Here is a 20,270-nt window from a genome sequence, read left to right as displayed (position 1 = left end):
AATTGTAGTAGGCTAGCTTTTGTGTTGCATGTGTTTGATTAAGAATGCATTTAAATATATTTTAGAATGACAGACCTTATTTTAATGGTATATATGGAATATGGAATAACGACGCATTTGTTATAGTAGATATGTACAGTAGGCTATATGCGGTATCATGGTTATCAGGTAATTTCAAAGTCATGCTGACTGTGCATTAAAAAGTTGTATTCTGATATTTCTGATAACAAATCAACATTGAGGTTTACCTCAAATGTAATATTCATAATATTTGAATGTCTGTTGAATGAAATTTACTACAATCTTCCTGGAAGTTGGAACATTTAAAACCAAGAATGAATCTGCATAAGGCGGCCCCTCAGCACTATAGGCTATACACATTTTATGACATGCACAGTTAAGGTCATCTTGCCTTTATCTAACACACCTGATTACATCGAAAATCTGCAGTGCTGGGGTACCTGAGGTGATACCTTTTCTCCTGAAATATTGTTTACAATTTTAAGGACACATTTTGTTTTTTTAAATATTGAAAGCTTATGGTAAACGATATTGGGTGTAGCCTACTTAGGTGAGACGTTACACTCCTCACCCCACCCATTAATATCAGTATAAAGGTTACAAGAATTTGCAATGTCATGTCAATGTATTAATGTCGTATTGTTATATAAGAGTGTTCATTGTCATCACTGCAATAAAAGCAGGCGCTGTTCGCCCTTAGAGCAACTTCCAGTTTGAAGACTGTGCCCTGTGCAGCTTTTGACATACAATCATGGTTAAAGCAAAGACATGGATCCTCAAAAAACACTTTGAGGGCTTTCCTAAGGAAAGTAACTTTGAACTGAGAGAAGAAGTTCTGCCAGAGCTTCAAGATGAAGGTATAGATAATTCATATATTTGTCTTTTTGCTACCTGTTCGATGCCTCACTGATTTATTATAATCCTTTTGCTTCAGATGTGCTTGTGGAGGCGATTTATTTAAGTGTTGATCCGTATATGAGGTAAAGGTGCACTAAAGTCTTTCTTATTAGAACATATAACCTCTTTATTTAATTAGCTACATATGTGATGTGTCTAGCTCATGTTTCTAAATGTCTCCTGCTGTTTCTGTAGATTTCTGAGTAAAATGTGGCAAAAAGAAGGGGATGTACAGTTTGGAACTCAGCTGGCAAAGTAAGTGTTGGAAACTCAGAATCGAAGTCCAGGAGATTTGGCTTTTCTTTATTGAGAACACGAGCTGTCGGTAGCTGCAGTCACCAAAGTCTAACTGAGTTCTATACAGTGTAGTTTTTATACATTTACAAGGAGGAGGGACTTTTGGAGGTGGAGATAAATCAAAACAAAGCATAGGGATGATTTGATTCAATCAAGAATCAGCATAACACTATCATTCAAATGATCCAATCAGCCTGACAGTATCACCCATACCTTCACATGATCATAGCTTAACTTGGGACCATGACACTGTTCCGGATACAAAGGTTAATGTCCGACACCTGGGTTGCTTGACTTAATCTTCTTTGAAATATCATCATCTATGCCTCACATGCTAAAATCAGTAACCTAAATTAAACATTTAATAAATTTGTAATACAACATAAGGAAAACAACAAATCTTACCATTTGTATTGTAATCTATTGTTACATTTTAATTACACTTTTTGTTAGTGATATACCATAGATTCAGTCCAGTTATACAGAATGTTTTCAGAAAATAAAGCATGTTCATTGTGAAAAGGGAAAGAAAATTTGATTACGAAAAGTAATCGTAAAATGTTCAATAATATGTAAGGAATAATTGACGACAGGCCGTTGAATTATTAGAAAAATAATGCACACCCGAGGTGGTAATGCGGTCACGACGCGAAGCGGAGTGGCCGTTCACCTCGGGTGTGCATTATTTTTCTAATAATTCAACAGCCTGAAGTCAATTATTCCGCTTATACTACAGTTACCACACCTCGAAACATTGTTCAGATTATGTATTTCAAGACGTTTGTAAAGTTTTTGTCATTAAAACGCTCTTGTATGTAGGACTAATTTCTTACGCATCTAGTCCAATGCCTCCGTTGCTAATTCCAAAACGTCATTTTAGAGTTAGTAACGGAGGTTTGAGCCACTGATAGCAGACTAATGCTGGGGACAGACGACTAGCTGACACATTCTCTGACTGTTTTCATCGACTGCAGCAGATTTTAAACACCGACTTTGAACACAGATTGAACGCGCTGAACACGTGTTTGGGCATGATCAGTCATACATATCAAATTACATTCATAACCGGCCTTAAAGTGTGTCCCCAGTTATTAATGCAGTTATTAGAGAGAGAGATGTTGCAATAATGAGACAGAAAAGCATGTGCGTCAATATAATTATTTATTTATTAATTCAATTCCTTTTAATTAATTCAAATTCATTCTTTTTTTTCTATTAGGCTATTGACAGATGACAGACAAGCCAAATAAATGAAACACAAACCCCTTTTAACAAGTAGGCCTATCAATAATTATTTATTTGTTATATTATCTGCAATAATAATCCGTGCTGCAGGACTATCCATTTATTTAGCCTATATTCAGTTTAATTTTCTATTGATTATAGATAGGACTATATACTTTATTTATTCAAATTAAACTGCATGTTTCCATTGATTGTGAAGCTAGACATTGAAAATTCCAGATCAAGCGCATGGGGCTAAATGTTTTTTCTTGTTATGAATTGTATCCTATTTTCCGTTATTACCGTTAACTACGCGAAGTGATATGGAACTGTAATGCGGTCAAGACCTGCCTGGAACTACTTTAGCCGTGCATTTCCCTGAAAATAATGCACACCTTAGAACGTTCGTCAACCAATCAGATTCAAGCATTCAACGGCCCTGTAGTATAAATTGTAATATTGTTCAGAATCTGGATCTGTTCCTCAAGCTGTTCAGTGCGCTCATCAATATGGTTTCAGTTGCATCAACCGCTAAAGACACTTCCGCTTAGACGAGTGGAAAAACATCTTGAGCAACAAAGAAACTCACAGTTTACATATAAGACTGTAGACTTCAATTAGCATCTTAGGCTATACTGCATTAGTAAGTTCAAGTATGCTAGTAAGCATTCAAGTGAGGAAACAGGTCTGTTCATGAACAAAAACAACAATTCATATCATTGAATAAATATCTTAACTCATTGTTTGGTTGTCAGGGTACTGAAGAGCAAGGACCCAGCATTTCCTGAGGGATGTTACGTGGTTGCTGATTGTGGGTGGAGGACACACACTGTAACAAAAGCGAATGGTCCAGCCGGGCCCATCTTGACCCGGATGGTATCCGAATGGCCCAGTGACATTCCAATGTCCCTAGCCCTCGGTTCCTTAGGGATGCCTGGGTAATTTAATCGCGACTTAAATGAAGGCAGTAACACATATAGACTGAAAGAAAATAAGGTTTCATAATCATGCCCTCTTTTTTTAATTCTTTGATTCTCAATAGCAATAAGCACACATACACAAAACCAACACTTTGTTGGAAACTCAGAATCGAAGACCAGGAGATGTTGGGGTCGCGTTCAAACAGAAGTTCTTCTTTATTGAGCGTGGCTGCAGTCCAACAATCTAAATAAGGGAACGTTCTCTTGCAGTTTATATACATTTAGGGGCAGGAACCAAAACTTTGTGATGAGACAGGTTTAGGAACCTGTTCTAGACTGAGAGTGTTGCCACTCCTAATCCACTCAACATATCTATTCAAATGCTGAGACTCGAGTACAGGACTGGCAGGACTCTCTTGCTAAAACACAAGCTCCAAGAGCCTTTTAAGAGTTTCAGTAAAACAGGACTGGCCGGAGTCTTTTGCTAGAAACTCTGATAGTCATCACCTTAACATGCTAAATTCAATGTAAATCTAAATTAAACATTTAATAAATTTGTTATTCCACAACTTCCTTCACAATCATTAGACAATTCTTTTGTTCTTTGAATGAAAATATCAGTTATTTGTCTAAATCCCATCCCTTTTTCCTCTAGTTTAACTGCTCTGTATGGCCTGGAAGAGGTGTGTAAGATACAGCCAGGTGAGACGGTTGTGGTGAGTGCAGCAGCAGGCGCTGTGGGTGCAATGGTGGGTCAAATCTGCAAGATCAAAGGCTGCAAGGTTGTGGGATCTGCAGGAGGTGATGACAAGGTGGCATACCTGAAGGAACTGGGCTTTGACCAGGCCTTCAACTACAAGACTGTCTCATCACTGGAAGAAGCACTGAAGAAAGCTTCACCTGAAGGATACGACTGCTATTTTGAGAATGTAATTAACATTATATGTGTATTTTTGCCACTGAACAAAATTAAAAACGCAACACTTTTGTTTTTGCCCCCATTTTTCATGAGCTGAACTCAAAGATCTATGTACACAAAAGGCCTACTTCTCTCAAATATTGTTCACAAATCTGTCTAAATCTGTGTTAGTGAGCACTTCTCCTAATCAGCATCTTGATATGCCACACCTGTGAGGTGGATGGATTATCTCGGCAAAGGAGAAGTGCTCACTAACAGATTTAGACAGATTTTTGAACAATATTTGAAAGAAATAGGCCTTTTGTGTACATATAGATCTTTGAGTTCAGCTCATGAAAAATGGGGGCAAAAACAAAAGTGTTGCGTTTTTAATTTTGTTCAGTGTATTAACAAGTATTCTTAAGATTTTATAACCTCTCAGATAAATAACATAATTGGTCACATTTTAAATGAAGGAGATCTGTTTGTGTGTGTAATGTTCTCCAGGTGGGAGGGCCCTTCTTTACTGCAGCACTGAAAAACATGAAGCCAGGTGGTCGTATCGCTGTCTGCGGTGCAATATCCACGTACAATGACACAGAACCTCAGATGTGTAAGTCGATGTGTTTTACGGAGAAACTAAATGGACATGGTGATGGAGTTAACATATGAACAGAAAATTCAAGTTGCTGCACACATTTTCGGCACGCATTTCATATTAAGTTTTAAAAAGTTCAATAGGTAGCCTAAGAAATGTGTTTAATGCTTTATGTTACAGTTACACACACACACATACAGTATATATACGTATAAATGAATAATATATTTTACATAAAATATGTTTACATGTAGTCCACAAGACAAAAAGTGAAATGACCCCGTTCAAAAGTTTACATACCCTTGATTCCACAACTTTTGTTTCTTTTCTTTTTTTGTGATGGTTGTTCTTGAGTCCCTTGTTTGTCCTGAGCAGTTAAACTGCCCATTGCTCTACAGAAAAATCCTTCAGGTCCTGCAAATTTTTCAGTTTTTCTAGCATCTTTTGCATATTTGAAATCCATCTTTTCACACTGAGTACAATTGAGGGACTCAAACACAACTATTAGAAAAGTTCAAACATTCACTGAGAATCCAGAAGGAAACACAATGCATTTAGAGCCAGGGGGGTTACAACTTTTTGAATTTGGAGATTAAGGTCAATTGTACTTAATTTGTCTTCCGGGAGACATATAAGTATCTTCTGTTGCTTCCGAAGGGCGGTACTTTAAACAAAATAAAACATTTTTTGACATTTTTATCTCGTTCAAAAATGTACACCCCCCCCCCCCGCTCATGATGTCTGATGTCATAGTGCTCAGTGTCACATTTTAATATTAGAATAAAAAACAAACTATTAACTATTTAATAGTTATAAACATTACAACCACTAGAGGACAGTAGAGAATATGAAAAATGCAAGCTATGCTGTGTAACATTAGAATATTGAATTTCTTTCTCATAGGTCCTTATCCTCACCATGAAATAATTACACGGCAACTGAAAATAGAAGGCTTTATGGTGAGAAGTTGGAGACACAAAGATGAAGAATCTGTGAAGAGAATGCTTAAATGGAAGAAAGAGGTAAATAGCGGTTATAGCTCATGACCTGAAGTTCATTGAATATTGCCATTAATACGCAGCACATAACAGTTAGTACCAGCCTGTGAATGAGAAAGTGAATTGGAATATAGACACATTCAACTGTTTCATTGCAGGGCAAGCTGAAGACGAAGGAAGTGGTCACTGTTGGCTTTGAAAACATGCCGACTGCCTTCATAAAGATGCTGAAGGGCGATGGACTTGGGAAGGCTATTGTTAAAGTCTGAGGCATGCTTAGACATGCATCGGTTGTCTTTTTCAAATGAACAAATTGCCTATTAATATACACATAAAATACAGTGACACATTTGTAGGCCTATATCTTGAAAATATGTGGACACATATCTAACACCTAGTCTAAAAGGTACTGTGGAATTACAAATTTAAGAATCTGTTTAAGATCTGATCATACATCCTTAAATAACATCACATGAAAAACTAAGGCAAAGTACATTGTATTGAGCAATTAAGGTAAAGATGATGACTTGGTCTTCACTTCTGAGTTTCCTACAAATTAAACTTGTCCACTAAGTGCTTTTTGTAGTAGAAATTATGTTACAAGAAGTTCTATTAACTGCCTATAAATGCAATATGTTTACATATAAAGCCATGTGAAGCCTCAGATTTCATGTTTATATTTGCGTATTCTTACAAATACTCTGTCTGTCTGACTGTCTGATTAATAATGTCCATTATTTCTGGGTGAAATGTTGCAAGCCAGATTCAAAACATGTCAACTGCTACAAGTTCGACATGTTCCATTTGTTGAGGCTCATCCCGAAACTGCATGTTGACTTATGAACAAACATTTAATGATTTTAGGTGTATCAGTACACAAAACCACAGTAAAAAATGTTTGCTCATTATTAGATACATCCAAAACAAAAGTGTCTTGCATTGGACTGATGGTTCACAATAATAGGCTGACATTAAACGCTACCTTTTTCCACAGAAAAGTAAAAGTAGGCTACTTTGAGTAGCCTAAAATATAATAAAAGGCTGATTGCCTGTTACACCCACTAGAGGACGTTAAACATCAACAGGACATGAATTCAAGGAATATTTTATTAAGGACTGGATGTAAATTAAATAGTGTTACTCACATATGTGTGCTTTCAAGATAAAGCACACGTTGTCTTAAGGTTCAGCTCATTAGCAGGCTATAGAGAAGCAGAAGATTTGAGGGTAGCCTACGCCTACACATATAGTCACAGTGATTCTGTCAAATGAAACATAGGAAGTGACAAAAAATTCCAAAGAACAATACTAATACTCCCATGACTAATCTCATGATCTGTTTTTATTACCTAACCTATTTGCTCATGATTAAACCTACCTAACCTATTTGCTCATAAGATTAAATAGCGTTCTGTCCGACTGTCTTTATGAGGGTTTCTTCTGTGATAGTAAACCTGTTGTGAAAGATATTGGATGTTCAGTTTTTGTACAGTTTAGCAGTCCACCACTACTCTCTGTGACGTCATGGCGCGTACAGTAGCCTAATCCCGGAATCTGTCAAGTCATTCTGACTTGCTCATAACAAAACCGGGATCAGTGATTCTCCTTCAAGATAAATAAATAGGTTTACTCGTTATAGAGGTGATGTAAATATTTATGTCACAAACTGCGCAAAACCTACACATATATCGCATTTACTGAACTATTTCAACTGATTATACATTTGTAGGGTGTGTAGCGGTAGGCGGGGATGTAGTAGGAGCGCAGAATTCCATGATTGGATCGATGTCCTCTTTGAAGGTGGAGCTACGTGACAGTGTTTTTATACGGCGCTGCTGCCACTCTGGTTGTCAACGAAGCAGGACCTTCTTTCAGAGCGTACAGTGGTCCATTAGAAGACAGACATCAAAATGATTGTCATCATTGAGGATAAGGTAGGAACATAATACCAGTGTTTTTAGCTGTTTCCTTAACTTTGAATGTAATTCTTTTGACTGTATGTTCTTTATGTTTTACTTTTTGATTTCTATGGGGGAAAAAATATATATTCGAATAAGTTATTAATAACTTTTAGTTTTATTTTAAATATTTATCTAAAAAACAGACGAACGCATTTTTGTTTAGTTTTTTTTTTTTTACGAAACTGTGCTTGCGGAACCGATGGGTGGCAACAGAACCACTGAACGTTTTGTTTTCCACAGAGCCACAAAGCAGAGTGCAATAGTGGAAAGTAAGGAAATGAAAAGTGCATTTGTTTTCAGTTAAAACTTATGATTTAGTAGGCTACGTGTTTGTCAGTGAGAAAGTGCTGGCGTGTGTAAAACACTTGGAACTCAACATGTGAGATCTGACTCATTTAAGCAAATCGGTTCTTTCGAAGAGTTCACTTCAAAGAGCGGAATTCGTCAGTTAATTACGTCATGGTGTAGTCTTTTTAATTTCGGTTTGTCGGAAAGATCGTATTTACGAGTTGAACGCACAATAATGCCACCACAAGTCGCAAATACCAGTGGGAAACTCGAGATTTTGGGTGCGTTTCAGTAAGAAAATACCACAATACTTCTAAGGTAGCCTATTTAACAGTGACATAATCAGACCTTTTTTATTTACAACAAAATAAGCTAATTGCCAATTCTGAAAAGTTTACAGTTTATTTCTAAATTAATAAAAAACATAAAAAGCCAACACACCTAAGCCTACATTTTGTTCTTCATTTTCTAGAAGAAGAGTTAATAATTGCTGTACTTTTGTGTAGTTGAGAATGTGCACCGCCATCTTGCTCCGACGAAAGTGAATTGAACGCGGTCTGACGTCGTAAACAGTGAAAGTGCATTGGTTTAATAAGGTTGAACCAGCTCGGTTTCGCAACTGTCACGTTTGTTTAATTTCTGTTATCGGTTCTCGTTGAGAATAAGACAGGCCATGTTCTCGGTTCATCGAGTAGCGAGTCAGCCAGTGAGTTGACTCACTCCAGAACTGGGATGAGAACTCGAATCAATTCAGTCAGATTCGTGAACGAATCATCCAGAACCTTTTGTTATCCGGTTCATTGAAAATCCAACTAAAAAGAACGATGCAATTCAAACATGATTTACTTTAAATTGCTCTATGATGCATCTTACAAAGTCGTTAAGAAATTTTAATTAATGTAATGCAATACACATGCATGTGTACATAAATGGTTCGATTAAATATTAATTGACCAGAAAGTGATAATTGCTTGTTTTGCTTAAGTGTAATTTCATTGAAAAGGATATGAGCTATGTTTCCAAGTATCTCATATAGAACGAAAGCAATGTGAAATGCTTCCTGTTACCTCATAGCCCATAATTATGGTTCTTTTGTAAAAATCTCAATAACCCTGCTTAAGCCACAGCATTATGACTCCTCTTCCATTCTAATGAACTTCAGCAGGAAGGAATGTGTCATGTTAGTTTAGAAATTAAATGAACTTTTCCTTCACTCTCTCTTTTTTGCAGCCTGCTTTTGACAACGCTCTGAAAAATGCCGGGAACAAGTTGGTGGTGGTGGACTTCACAGCCACATGGTGTGGGCCCTGCCAGAACATCGCTCCATTCTTTAAAGTGAGCATTCATACACCGCATCCGAGATTCAGAGTGACATCTGGAGCTGTCATGATTCTAATGTTTATTCTATAGAGGCTTCCGGAAACATCAGGAGTGGCTCTGTTGTTGTGCTGTGTTGTCGGGGCAACCGCTGGGGAAGCTTCCTTAAGAATTAATGTGTGAATCATTCACAGAATGCAAATGAGAGGTAGTCCTGATAAAGGAAGAAGAGAGGGATAAAAGACAAAAAGAGCCTTAAAAGAGTCGATTTATTCTTTAAAGACAATACATAGTTCATTTTGATATTCTGGTGTACTTGAGAACCAACCACAAGAAAAAACTAACCTCAGCCGCATGGTTAAACTACATAACAACATTAACCGGCTGTTCACTTTTACTTTCATTCAATCCACATTCATTTGTACCTGGTTTAGGAAATAAAAGAAAGCATATGCAAATGTCACAGATGAAACAGGAGCAACAACATTTTATAGCTCAAAGGAAGTGCTTTGATTGAGAGCTTTGTGGTTTGCTTTTTACTACCGCCTTTTTTTTTCTCCACAGGCGCTGTCTGAAAAAGAAGAAAACAAAAATGTGGTGTTTCTAAAGGTGGATGTGGATGATGCACAGGTTAGTCACCTGCTGTCTTTTTTTCTCTGATGAATACACTCAAAAGCCTACAGACTGTTGAGGCAAATGAGCAAAACACCCTTTTACATAGATTCACTATCTGGGTTTTACTGTGTTACTTTCATTTGAATACTTGACTCACTATCCCGCTCGAGTTGACACGCACGTCTGGTGTAGTATAGTGTATTTGGATACTCACATACAGCCAAACCTTATAAAAGGGCCCAAACACATTAGAAGATCCCAGCACACACGTCAGCTGGTTGCTGTTCTCCAGATCAACTTGCTGATAGTGTGTTATTTGATTCACATGATAGTGCTGAGAAAGGATATTGGCTGTCATTCAGTTTTATCAGAGGTAGATTGAGACACTGCCAGAATGGAACAATTCTGATGTTTGCCCATGTTGTTATGGTTACAAACACTAGCTATTATTACAATGCTGTGTTGCAAAGCAGATTACAGGATGTGTGTGTGTGTATAAAGCTGAATCCTTTATACATGTTTGCGATTTGTTAAAATGTCATGCTTTCTGACTGACATTTAAATCGCAAGGTATGGGTGGCAAATGCAAGCAGAGTGTTTGAAGATCCTGATAACAATCCACACATCCCACAATCCAGTGGACCTTTTTGTGACTGAATTTACCATTGGCGGAAAATATCAAATAAGATGATTTGAATATGAAACAAAGCATTTTCCTAAGCATTGAAAGGATTTTAAATTTCAACAGCCATCGTGTCATGGACGTAATTTCAGCCCTAAAGATCTGCCCAGCCCCAGACTAGCAAAGCAAAATTAAAAGACACTATTAAAGATGGTTATCATCAAACGGCAGACTGAATAAGCCTATTCAGACCTGACCTCCGCTCCTTTTTTCTCTGTTCTAGGATGTGGCCGCTTACTGTGACATTAAATGTATGCCGACATTCCATTTCTACAAGAATGGACAGAAGGTAAAACATCATTTCTGGAGGTTTTCTTCCAGGTCTCTTTTGGGGATCTGTTTTTATCAAACTTTATATCAGTTTGTTCCCCCTAACTGGGATTCAACAATTGTTTTGCAGGTTGATGACTTTTCAGGATCAAACCAATCTAAGCTGGAGGAGAAGATCAATATGCATAAATGAAGAAAAATGAACACGCATAAACAAAAAATACAAACCAACCGTTTATAACTAAATACACACAATAGGTGTATTTGAAGCTAAATACACAATAGGTTTTCTGATCTTGATTTCAGAAGTTTAAATCAAGTACAAAAACATTCTCATCCTCTAATTCTACGACAGTTACATTTATATCGTGTTTTATTTTTTTGATATACCAAAACTGTGGTAATAATTTCCTCAAAGACTTTTTTGTTAAATATTTTGGCCTTCTATAATGGTTGCCTCTAATGTATTTTATGTTGGCTTTGTATGAAATTAAAACTATAAAAAGAAATTAAAAGTTCTAGTGTTGTGCTGGGATTGTCAAATTGTCCAAGTCAAACGTTTATTTAGTGATACGAGACAGGCAAGTAAACCAAACTGAAAGTTTAATTGAGAATTCTTCATCATTAACTGTGGTAATGAGAATTACAGGTGGTTTTCATATAGTTGTGTTTTCTGTTTTAATAAAAACATGAAAAGAATAGTTTATATACATGTACATTGGACAATCACATCAACATTTTTACACATCATACAAGTTCATGTATATAGCAGCAGCATATATTTAATACTGTTTCATTTTCTACATGAAAAAATACAGCTTTAATTTACAAAACCACTTAGGACTCTTGGAGGGAAAGAGATAATGAGTTGTGTACAAGTTTCTGACATTAAGCCATCTTGTTCCAACACATTCAGACTCTAACTCTTGTAGCGTGGCACATTAAAAATGAAAGTATCCAGATTTTCTTTTTCTGAAAGACAATAATTAATCAAAGATCAGCTGAAGAACGTTAAAAACCGTTTTGACCTAAATATTATAACCATAATCTCCAAATCAATATTTAAAACATTTATGATACCTTCCTTAAGCGTGGGTAAATAATATTTGTTTGAGGCATTCTGCTTTTAAATATCAGACAGATGGACCTTGAAAATGTCTTAAAAGCTCAGTATTGTACTTAGATAAACCAAATGTCACATACATCTAATTGGGAAGCACTCTAACCAGCTATGACGACTGCAGCATCTAATTAGCTGAGGGATGCGGGTATTGTCGATTGGCTGGAAACACTTATAGTAAAACCGTCAGATCAATAGTCCTCTAGTCAGAGGCTGTATTTGCTCAATAAAATCTTGACATTGGCACTGAATCAGTGAAATAAAGATCGGAAAGGAGCAATTACTTAAAAGAATAAATCAAAAAAGAAATGGTTCCTTTGCCAACTCAGTGAATGGATTGAAACCAACTGCAGTGCCTTGGGGAATGTACGTTTATTGTAAGAGATACGCCATCATGAAACTAGGTGTGTCAGAGGCATAAATTCACATACTGACACACATAGACAAAGATGGTTCTTATCTGTATTTCCCTACTCGTTTCTTGTCTTTCACAATCAACGGGAATCTCCCAGATGAGTGATTCAGTGTTCCTTGTACAGTTAGTGGAAATACATTACATTACAATGTGTTTAGGTTTATATAATGTAGGTCATTAAATGTCAAAATCTCTATGCAATGTGCTTATGTCACATATATTATTTATATTTGGCCTACCTAGAGCAGTCATATCCTCCCCATCCTTGACTGCAATGACACCTGTTGGGTCGGATACACCTTCCTCCATTCAAACAGGGCATGGAACACACCGCTAAAAACACACACAAAATACTCCTATTAACCAATAATTCATCACTAATCCAGTATATATATATATTTATACTTTATAACTGTGTTGCTACAACATCAAAGTAGTGCAGTTCAAAAATGTATTATGAGGCTTTATAGAACTTGTATAAATTGTCTTCTATGTTCATCATGGTGTGCCAAAACTTTCCAGAATTCCTATTTGCCCCAGAGACCATTGTCCTGACAGACATTTAAACCCACATCATGTAAATCAACACAGATAAAACACAAAGAGACAGACCAGCAACATCTGCAGAATGAGAGCAAGCAAGCTCTCCAGGCGAGTCTGCAAAACCCAGCTTGCTTTAATGCATATCAACAGCTCAGCAAGTAGGTTTGTTTATCTTGAGTTCATTCACTATGGAGATGTTCATGGTATTGTGAAAGCAAAAGCATCAATACACATCAATATGATAAGAGAAAAGAAGCAGTTTTAGCAATTAGACAGTTCAAAGTTCACTATACAAACAAAGATACTGACTTAAATGGTGATGAATAAAATCTGTTTAAATATTTAAAATAATACATTAAACTTAATTTACATTCATGTAATAAATAAGCATAAATTAACATGATTATTTCATTTAAATTAACATCTTTGACATTAATGTGACAGTAATGTATATAACGTTTTTAAATGTATATATTATGTGGTTAAATAGCAATTATTATACTTCTTTTTATTAAACTCGTTATATGAACTCCCATTAATTCAAAGACTTCATTGAATATTTATATTTTTTTATTAATAATGGTGTCACACTACATGACTATTTAAGTTAACTGCAAAAATCTAATAGGTCAATGAAAATTATTTAAAAAAGCATCTAAAAACATAAACTTTCTCTTTTATTAAAATAATTTAAAATGAAGTATAGCATATCACCAGTGTCACTGCTCGACATGTCATGTCAACTGCCCCCTAATCGTTTTCAATAATTGTGTTTTGTTTTACTGCTTGAGCTCCTGGGATCTACTGGATATCACTATTAGGGACCTGTTGTCACAGGTGTTGCCTGAGAACAACATGAGCTTGACACGAGATAACCCCAGGAGAATGAGCCACGGCCCCATCCCACCATGAGGTCCTTCTGTCTATAATCAGTGTAATAACTCCACTCCAACCTACATTTAAACTCTTACATTCAATCGGTTTATCATAATGTCTTTAGTTAACAGCAAGAGATATTTCCCTAAATAGCCACTTTTACAGTTGAACTAAATGCCAATTCACACCGCACAGACAAACACGTTTGTTGTGTTTTATCGGATCAGTGTCAGATGAATTAAAGAGTAAATACATATGATTAATGTATTACAAATTTACCCAACCAATACTTTGCATGAGTGAGGACAGAACACGTGATACCTTCCTCGTGTATTGGCGAACCGGCAATTGGACCAATAAAGCGGGCCTTACAGATTAATCATTATTTATGTAATAAATTAACTAGTTTTCTCGACGACCATCATGAGTCATCACATACAAACACAAACTCTTACCACTGTGGCAGCGTGTGCCCGTCCATCCTGCTGGACATTCACACTGGTATGGAGCGACACAGCGTCCTCCATTGAGACACGGTAGGATGCAGATCGCTGCAAAAAAATGCACATGCTTTATGAAATTGTGTGACATTTGGGTTGATAAGGCAGGAATAATCAGAATTAGTTCAGTTAACTATTTAAAACCAACCTCTCTTTCACTTTCTACTTCCCATATATTCATACATGTACTGACATTCACACCACACCCAACAATTCTGGCTTTCCGATAAAGAAGTAGTGAAGCCACAGAGAGAAATGCAGCTTGGTTTTGTGGGATGACTGGTAATGAGCAAGGCTTTTTAAGAAGCTGTTGTAATGCACGATGTTACTGTTCCATGAACTGTTGCCAAAATGAATGGACTGTCATGTAGAAGTAATCATCTCTGTTTGTGTATGCAGTTGTTGTTATTGTGGATGTTTGTGTGTGTACTTACGCTCCTCACAAAATCGGCCCATCCATCCCTCTGGACAGGAGCAAGTGTTTGGTCTTTGGCACACACCTCCATTCTGACACTGGAGCCAACACACAGCTGCACAAACACAACATGATTGGTACAGTGATGAAACTGACACAATCTTAAAAGCAGAAGCTGTACACAGTGCCACTTTCCTACAGAATTCCAAAACGCTACGAAAAGACATGCAGTATTCAAAGAACTAGATGTTAGATGTTCAGACCGGTGTGAAATTGCACTGATCTGAGTTAATTTCTGCAAGTACTCAAACCATCCGAGCCAAAGACTCCAAGACCAAAAGAGAAGGGCTTACAGCAAAGTACAAGGTTAAAACATTAACATGCAAAAAATTAAAGCTTTATATACCGAATCATTCATGCCTATTGAAAAGAGTGACATCCATACCAAAGCCCATCTCTATAATCTCTGTGAGACAACGCTGTTGTTCAATGGCTATTATAAAATAAATTCTGGCCCTGCATTTGTCAATTTAGCATTCTAGCTATGCTAAAATACAGTAACATCTATGACACAAAGTAACAGTTAGCTATACTTGTATATCATTGCACAGCACCTATTGAGAACATTGTTATTATAGATATCAGGTACTATAACTTAATGACAATTAAAATTATTATAAAATAATATTTTATAAGGAGCTTGAGGTTATACTATATCAAAAGGCGTTAAAAAGAAGCGTTAAAATGTTTGGGGTCAATATTTTTTTTCAAATGCTGTTCTTTTGAACTTTCTATTGTGTATCACAGTTTCCACAAAAAAATTAAGCAGTACAACCATTTTCAACATTGATAATAATAAGAAATGTTTCTTGAGCACCAAATCAGCATAGAATTAGCATAGCACCAAACTAGAATGATTTCTGAAGGATCATGTGACACTGAAGACTGGAGTAATGATGCTGAAAATTCTAAATAGTTCAATTGTAACAATATATTTACAATATACCTGTTTTTTACTGTACTTTGATCAAATAAATGCTGCCTTGGTGAACATGATCTTACCACCCCCAAACCCCAAATGGTAGTGTAGATCAACAAGTTAAATATCATCTATTTGCAATAATGTACAGAAAGGGAATGGAGCTTTGGAGTTTCTTTTGAATAATTTTAGTGAGACTTTTGACACCAAAAATGCACAAATAGCGCTAGTAAATCTCAAGCCATTGACTAGCAGTGTTGCTTAATAGTCATTAGCTGTAAAGATGTCCAAATTGCCCAGTGCTCGTGTTTATATGTGTAAATGTGCAAGACCAATCAAAGGGAATGGCAGGATTTTGCAAAGATACAGAAAAAGGCTGAAGGCAGAACTCCAAGTGGGATTTAAGGGCAAGTCCTTGTGCTACCTTTGCAGGTAGGAGGTGGGGTCCAAGTGCCATTCTCCAAGCACACACTCCTGCTAGAACCCTCCATGGTGTAGCCTGCGTAACATGAGTACACCACCACATCTCCAAACTGGAACACTGCCCCACGGACTATCCCATTTGCCACGTACAGTGGTGGGCCGCAGGACACCCCTGTGTGTGATTAAAATGGACCGGACCAGTAGGTTAGAAAGGAAGATTCTCAGCAAGGCTGAGCAGTCCATTGAAGAACTAAAGAGAGAGCTTTCTGGGTCTTTAAAGGATGGTTAAGAAATGGCATTTTCTTGAGCTCTCTAATTTCAATCTTTTTAGGTAGTTGTATCTGAGAATATTTGCGTTGTTAATTAGTGTGGGGGACATACAAACAAATCCACAAAACAGAAGATGGTGCACGAGAAATGCACATTTGAGAGATGATATCATAGTATCCTCTCACATCTGATAATAGTAATGCTACAGGCAGTAAGTGAAGTTCAACAGGTGTCTCACAGAGAGAAAAGTGAATATACACACATAATGTTCAGATTCAGGCAATAACCAACTATAAATGTGCACACAATCCACCACATATATATGCATGTCATATTACAGAGCTAGCATGCAAATTTCCCAAGGATCAAAATATCACAAATAATACAAAACAACAAAGGAACATTAACTAACTATGAGAGAAAAGGCTAGTATTATTTTGTATGATAGCATGCAGAAGCATGGACAGAGGAAAATAGAGGTGAAAGTTTCCAACAACACACAAACAGTACGATAGAGATTCCATGCAATGAGAAAAGCAGAGCTTACAATCAATGTGACACGTAACCCATGTTCCAAAACATAGTGAGCTATTGAAATTGATTTTAATAATGTTTGGTGTTAGCATGTTGGTATGCTAAAACATTCTAGTAATAATCATAAAAATACACAGCCACACACGAATATTTTTTAGCTACATATATTCCACTCAATACTGAAAAGTGTTGATTAACTCAATTTATTTTTAACTTTTCTCTCGTCTCATCTGCCATCTTGGATTTATTTATTTTTCACTGAACTGAATATAATGTATTCTGAGACTTAGAGTTTGGGCAAAACAAGAATCTAAGGAATAATTAGGATACCTGCTTTTGCATCAGGAGCATGCCTGAAATGCCTTAAAATGCTGCCTCTGTAGCAGCTCACTAGGGTTTGGAACAGATCATTTGTCTTCGACACCATTAGCATTGGCACCCATATACAGTATGTCTCTAATAAAACTTTCCACAATTCTTTCTTTCTTTCATTACAAATGAATTTACACTAATTGTGATGCTGCAGCCTGAATGAGGAACTGAATGAGGAGTTATTGGTTATTGGTCAAATCTTACTCCTCAATCTGTTGTAATGAGCAGCTGTGCTTGAGTCAGCACGATTACACGAAGAGGAAGTACTTAGGGACAAAGTTCGTAGTTTCTTAACCCATCACAATATAACAAATCTCCAGCTCATGAAATCTTGAAGTCTATTTGCCATCGATTTTGTTAATATGCAAATTGTGAGTAGAGTATGTGATTTAGAAATTTTCGTGCTGAACATAGTGATAGTGAGGTGCACCAAAGAGAAGCTTAAATATGTTTTAATATGGCCCAAATATTTTGGAAAAGTATTTTAGATATTCTGCCTGTGCTGAATAATTCCCCTAACATTTGGTGCAAAATGCTTTTGGACATTAAAATAAATTCATATAATAAAGCCATTTTTTGTCATTCAAAGCAACTAATAAATACAGTAAAGATGGAAATAATGAATGCTTGTACTCACTCTCGCATACTGCAGTGATGGGGGTCCAGGTCTGATCACTCCTGCAAGTTAAAGTGCTGTTACCTTTTCTCTGGTAACCTTTGAACCGCTGACCTTTAGGACAACTGACAGGTATTGTCTGGCCTACCAGGAAAGCCGTCTGAGCAATGTTGACATTGGCTCCAGTCCAGCCAGGAGGAGGGGGGCAGGGTTTGGCTGTGTGTGTGTGTGTGTGTGTGGGGGGGGGGGGGGGGGGGGGGTAAGATTTGAGTCATATATTACTGTAAAGCCTTGTTGGATAAACAAAAAAGCTCACCTATAATGCAGTAAGTAACATCTTAACTTCTTAGAAATGTTTTTTTGCAATTCTCTCATTGACAAAGGTCTAACAGAAGTCTTATACTGGCTTGGTTGTGAAATTACTTTCCCAAAAATGTCTGACATTGTATACAATCTATACTGAGCCTTAATTTCTTACAATGGAAGTTATTTGAGCAGAAAATACTACTCACAACAGTGTATTTAACACCTGGATAAATGGGGTTGTGAGTAGTTTTTAAAAATGCAAGTCCCTCATCCAGAAAGCTTCCCTTTAAATATTGCCAGAGTATTTGAAACCATATTACTTGACATACGTATACAGACTGGGAAGGGTGAACTCCAGGAACCGTTTCCCACACACATGACGAGAAACTCTCCCTGCAGCGTGTAGCCTTTGTCACAGTGGAACTCAAGAGCACGCCCGTTTGACAGGTTGTGCTCGTGCACTTTTCCATTCAACAAATCAGTTATCTTCTCACAGCCTCCTGAAACTGTGAGTTTATGTATGTGCATTTGTGAAAAAAAGAAGAGGAAAGAATGGAAAAAGGTTAGATAGAGAAACACGGAAAGACGTTGAACTTACTGTTTCTTAAAGCTAAAGAGTGACTGTTTATCTATTCTTACCTTCACACGCTGGTGTAGGTAAGCTCCATGTTTTGTTGGCTTGGCAAGTGAGGTTCTGTGAACCAACCAAAGTCATTCCTGAATGACACATGTAACTCACAATACTCTGGTATGTCTGACCACTGGACAAAGTAACTGCATGGGGAACCACTGGTGGAGGACCACATGATACAGCTAGACAAAAGATGAGTTTAGAGATCAAGTAGAATGAATGTGTAATAATAACAATAACAATATAACTATTAACAACTTGTTATTAATTAACAACTTTTTTTCTTAAGCATAAACGGGTAAGAAAAACTTACCAAATCTTGTTAATTATTAAAGATAACCAGAAAACAAGACAAACATTCGGATACATTTTTTTTTTCAGTTTGAAAACGTCTTACCAGCACACACTGGCTGAATTCCACTCCAGGTTTTATCACCTTGACATATCTGAACAGAATCACCCTGGATGATGTGAAATAAGAATATAAATATATACATGCTTTTGGCTTATTAACTCTTATTCACCACTATTATAAACACATTTATTGGGGCAATGTTTTGGGGGGAAATATGGCATTAGATAATATAAGGACAAATCCCCTTTCCAGGGTGTTTCTCTGCCTACGGCCTGAGACAATGGGATAGGCTCCTCCATAGGCCAAGCAGTTTAGAAATGGATTGATAAATAAATACGTACCTGTATTTCAAATCCCGGTAGACAAGTATGGCTGATAATATCTCCATAATTGTAGCTCGTGCCCTCAACCAAACCATTAAGAATGGCGAGAGGCTTCTCACAAATAACAGGCACACAAGACTTGGAAGAGAAAGATGGAGACCATTTGCCAGAGATCTGGATGAAATAAAAGGAAAATAACATTGAGACATTATTCGAAAATGAATATTTATCAGCAAATGATGCAAGGAGTGTCTACACAGAATGATGATCTTAACATATCACTTACTGTACACTCAGATAATCCAGGTCCCTCAAGAAAGTACCTTGGTCTACAGGAGATTATGATTGCGCCCCCTACAGGTGTGAGCTGCTTGCCTGTGACAACTACATTGGTGAGGTTAGCAGGCAGCCTGCAGGGTGAAAGTCGACATCTGACGCTGTGTTTGGACCAAGTGCCATCACTTTCACAGGTAATTGAGTCTGTCTTTGTTGCTAACTCAAAGCCTTCTTTACACCTGTGTCAAGTGGAAACATTAAGTTGAATGCATCTCAGGATTTTTATTTGTACAATTTAGCTTTTATTGGATGTTTATGTTATGTCAAAGT

At 36.9% G+C, this 20,270-nt stretch overlaps 3 protein-coding genes across 5 annotated transcripts in view; 2 read left to right on the top strand and 1 right to left on the bottom strand.

Moving 5' to 3' along the window:
• The first annotated feature begins 36 nt into the window (after positions 1 to 36).
• On the top strand, positions 37 to 6,518 carry ptgr1.2 (prostaglandin reductase 1, tandem duplicate 2). Its single transcript, XM_079867431.1, has 8 exons — positions 37 to 878; positions 956 to 1,001; positions 1,114 to 1,173; positions 3,195 to 3,377; positions 4,015 to 4,288; positions 4,765 to 4,870; positions 5,759 to 5,877; positions 6,012 to 6,518. The coding sequence occupies exons 1-8, from the start codon at positions 773 to 775 to the stop codon at positions 6,120 to 6,122; spliced, it is 1,005 nt and encodes a 334-aa protein (XP_079723557.1). The 5' UTR covers positions 37 to 772; the 3' UTR covers positions 6,123 to 6,518.
• txnb (thioredoxin b) lies at positions 6,320 to 11,192 on the top strand. Its single transcript, XM_079867435.1, has 5 exons — positions 6,320 to 7,787; positions 9,333 to 9,437; positions 9,984 to 10,049; positions 10,940 to 11,005; positions 11,117 to 11,192. Exons 1-5 carry the CDS (start codon positions 7,764 to 7,766, stop codon positions 11,177 to 11,179), a joined length of 324 nt encoding a protein of 107 aa, XP_079723561.1. The 5' UTR covers positions 6,320 to 7,763; the 3' UTR covers positions 11,180 to 11,192.
• svep1 (sushi, von Willebrand factor type A, EGF and pentraxin domain containing 1) overlaps positions 11,137 to 20,270 on the bottom strand; it is a 75,642-nt gene continuing 66,508 nt past the window's right edge. For 2 of the 3 annotated variants that reach the window (XM_079867416.1, XM_079867417.1), the window contains exons 39-49: positions 19,951 to 20,179; positions 19,683 to 19,838; positions 19,384 to 19,447; positions 18,995 to 19,168; positions 18,685 to 18,861; positions 18,071 to 18,265; positions 16,259 to 16,429; positions 14,875 to 14,970; positions 14,396 to 14,491; positions 12,761 to 12,854; positions 11,137 to 11,958 (exon numbers count right to left, since the gene is read on the bottom strand). In XM_079867416.1, the coding sequence (XP_079723542.1) occupies positions 11,928 to 11,958; positions 12,761 to 12,854; positions 14,396 to 14,491; positions 14,875 to 14,970; positions 16,259 to 16,429; positions 18,071 to 18,265; positions 18,685 to 18,861; positions 18,995 to 19,168; positions 19,384 to 19,447; positions 19,683 to 19,838; positions 19,951 to 20,179 (1,483 nt within the window). In that variant the 3' untranslated portion in view covers positions 11,137 to 11,927. The remainder of the gene's footprint in view (positions 11,959 to 12,760; positions 12,855 to 14,395; positions 14,492 to 14,874; positions 14,971 to 16,258; positions 16,430 to 18,070; positions 18,266 to 18,684; positions 18,862 to 18,994; positions 19,169 to 19,383; positions 19,448 to 19,682; positions 19,839 to 19,950; positions 20,180 to 20,270) is intronic. The other variant, XM_079867418.1, reaches the window with a different exon arrangement.

This window comes from Squalius cephalus (genome assembly GCF_949319135.1).
Source record: "Squalius cephalus genome assembly, chromosome: 3".
NCBI classification, from domain to species: Eukaryota; Metazoa; Chordata; class Actinopteri; order Cypriniformes; family Leuciscidae; genus Squalius; species Squalius cephalus.
The sequence above is the reverse complement of the archived record's forward strand: the minus strand, read 5'-3'. Positions and strand labels throughout refer to the sequence as shown.

Excerpts from the sequence above, each read along its gene's own strand:
- ptgr1.2 (XM_079867431.1), top strand. The coding sequence starts at position 773 with ATGGTTAAAGCAAAGACATGGATCCTCAAAAAACACTTTGAGGGCTTT. Across the intron at positions 1,002-1,113 it reads AGTGTTGATCCGTATATGAG|ATTTCTGAGTAAAATGTGGC; the intron begins GTAAAGGTGCAC and ends CTGTTTCTGTAG. Across the intron at positions 5,878-6,011 it reads TGCTTAAATGGAAGAAAGAG|GGCAAGCTGAAGACGAAGGA; the intron begins GTAAATAGCGGT and ends GTTTCATTGCAG.
- txnb (XM_079867435.1), top strand. The coding sequence starts at position 7,764 with ATGATTGTCATCATTGAGGATAAG. Across the intron at positions 7,788-9,332 it reads TTGTCATCATTGAGGATAAG|CCTGCTTTTGACAACGCTCT; the intron begins GTAGGAACATAA and ends TCTTTTTTGCAG. Across the intron at positions 11,006-11,116 it reads TCTACAAGAATGGACAGAAG|GTTGATGACTTTTCAGGATC; the intron begins GTAAAACATCAT and ends ATTGTTTTGCAG.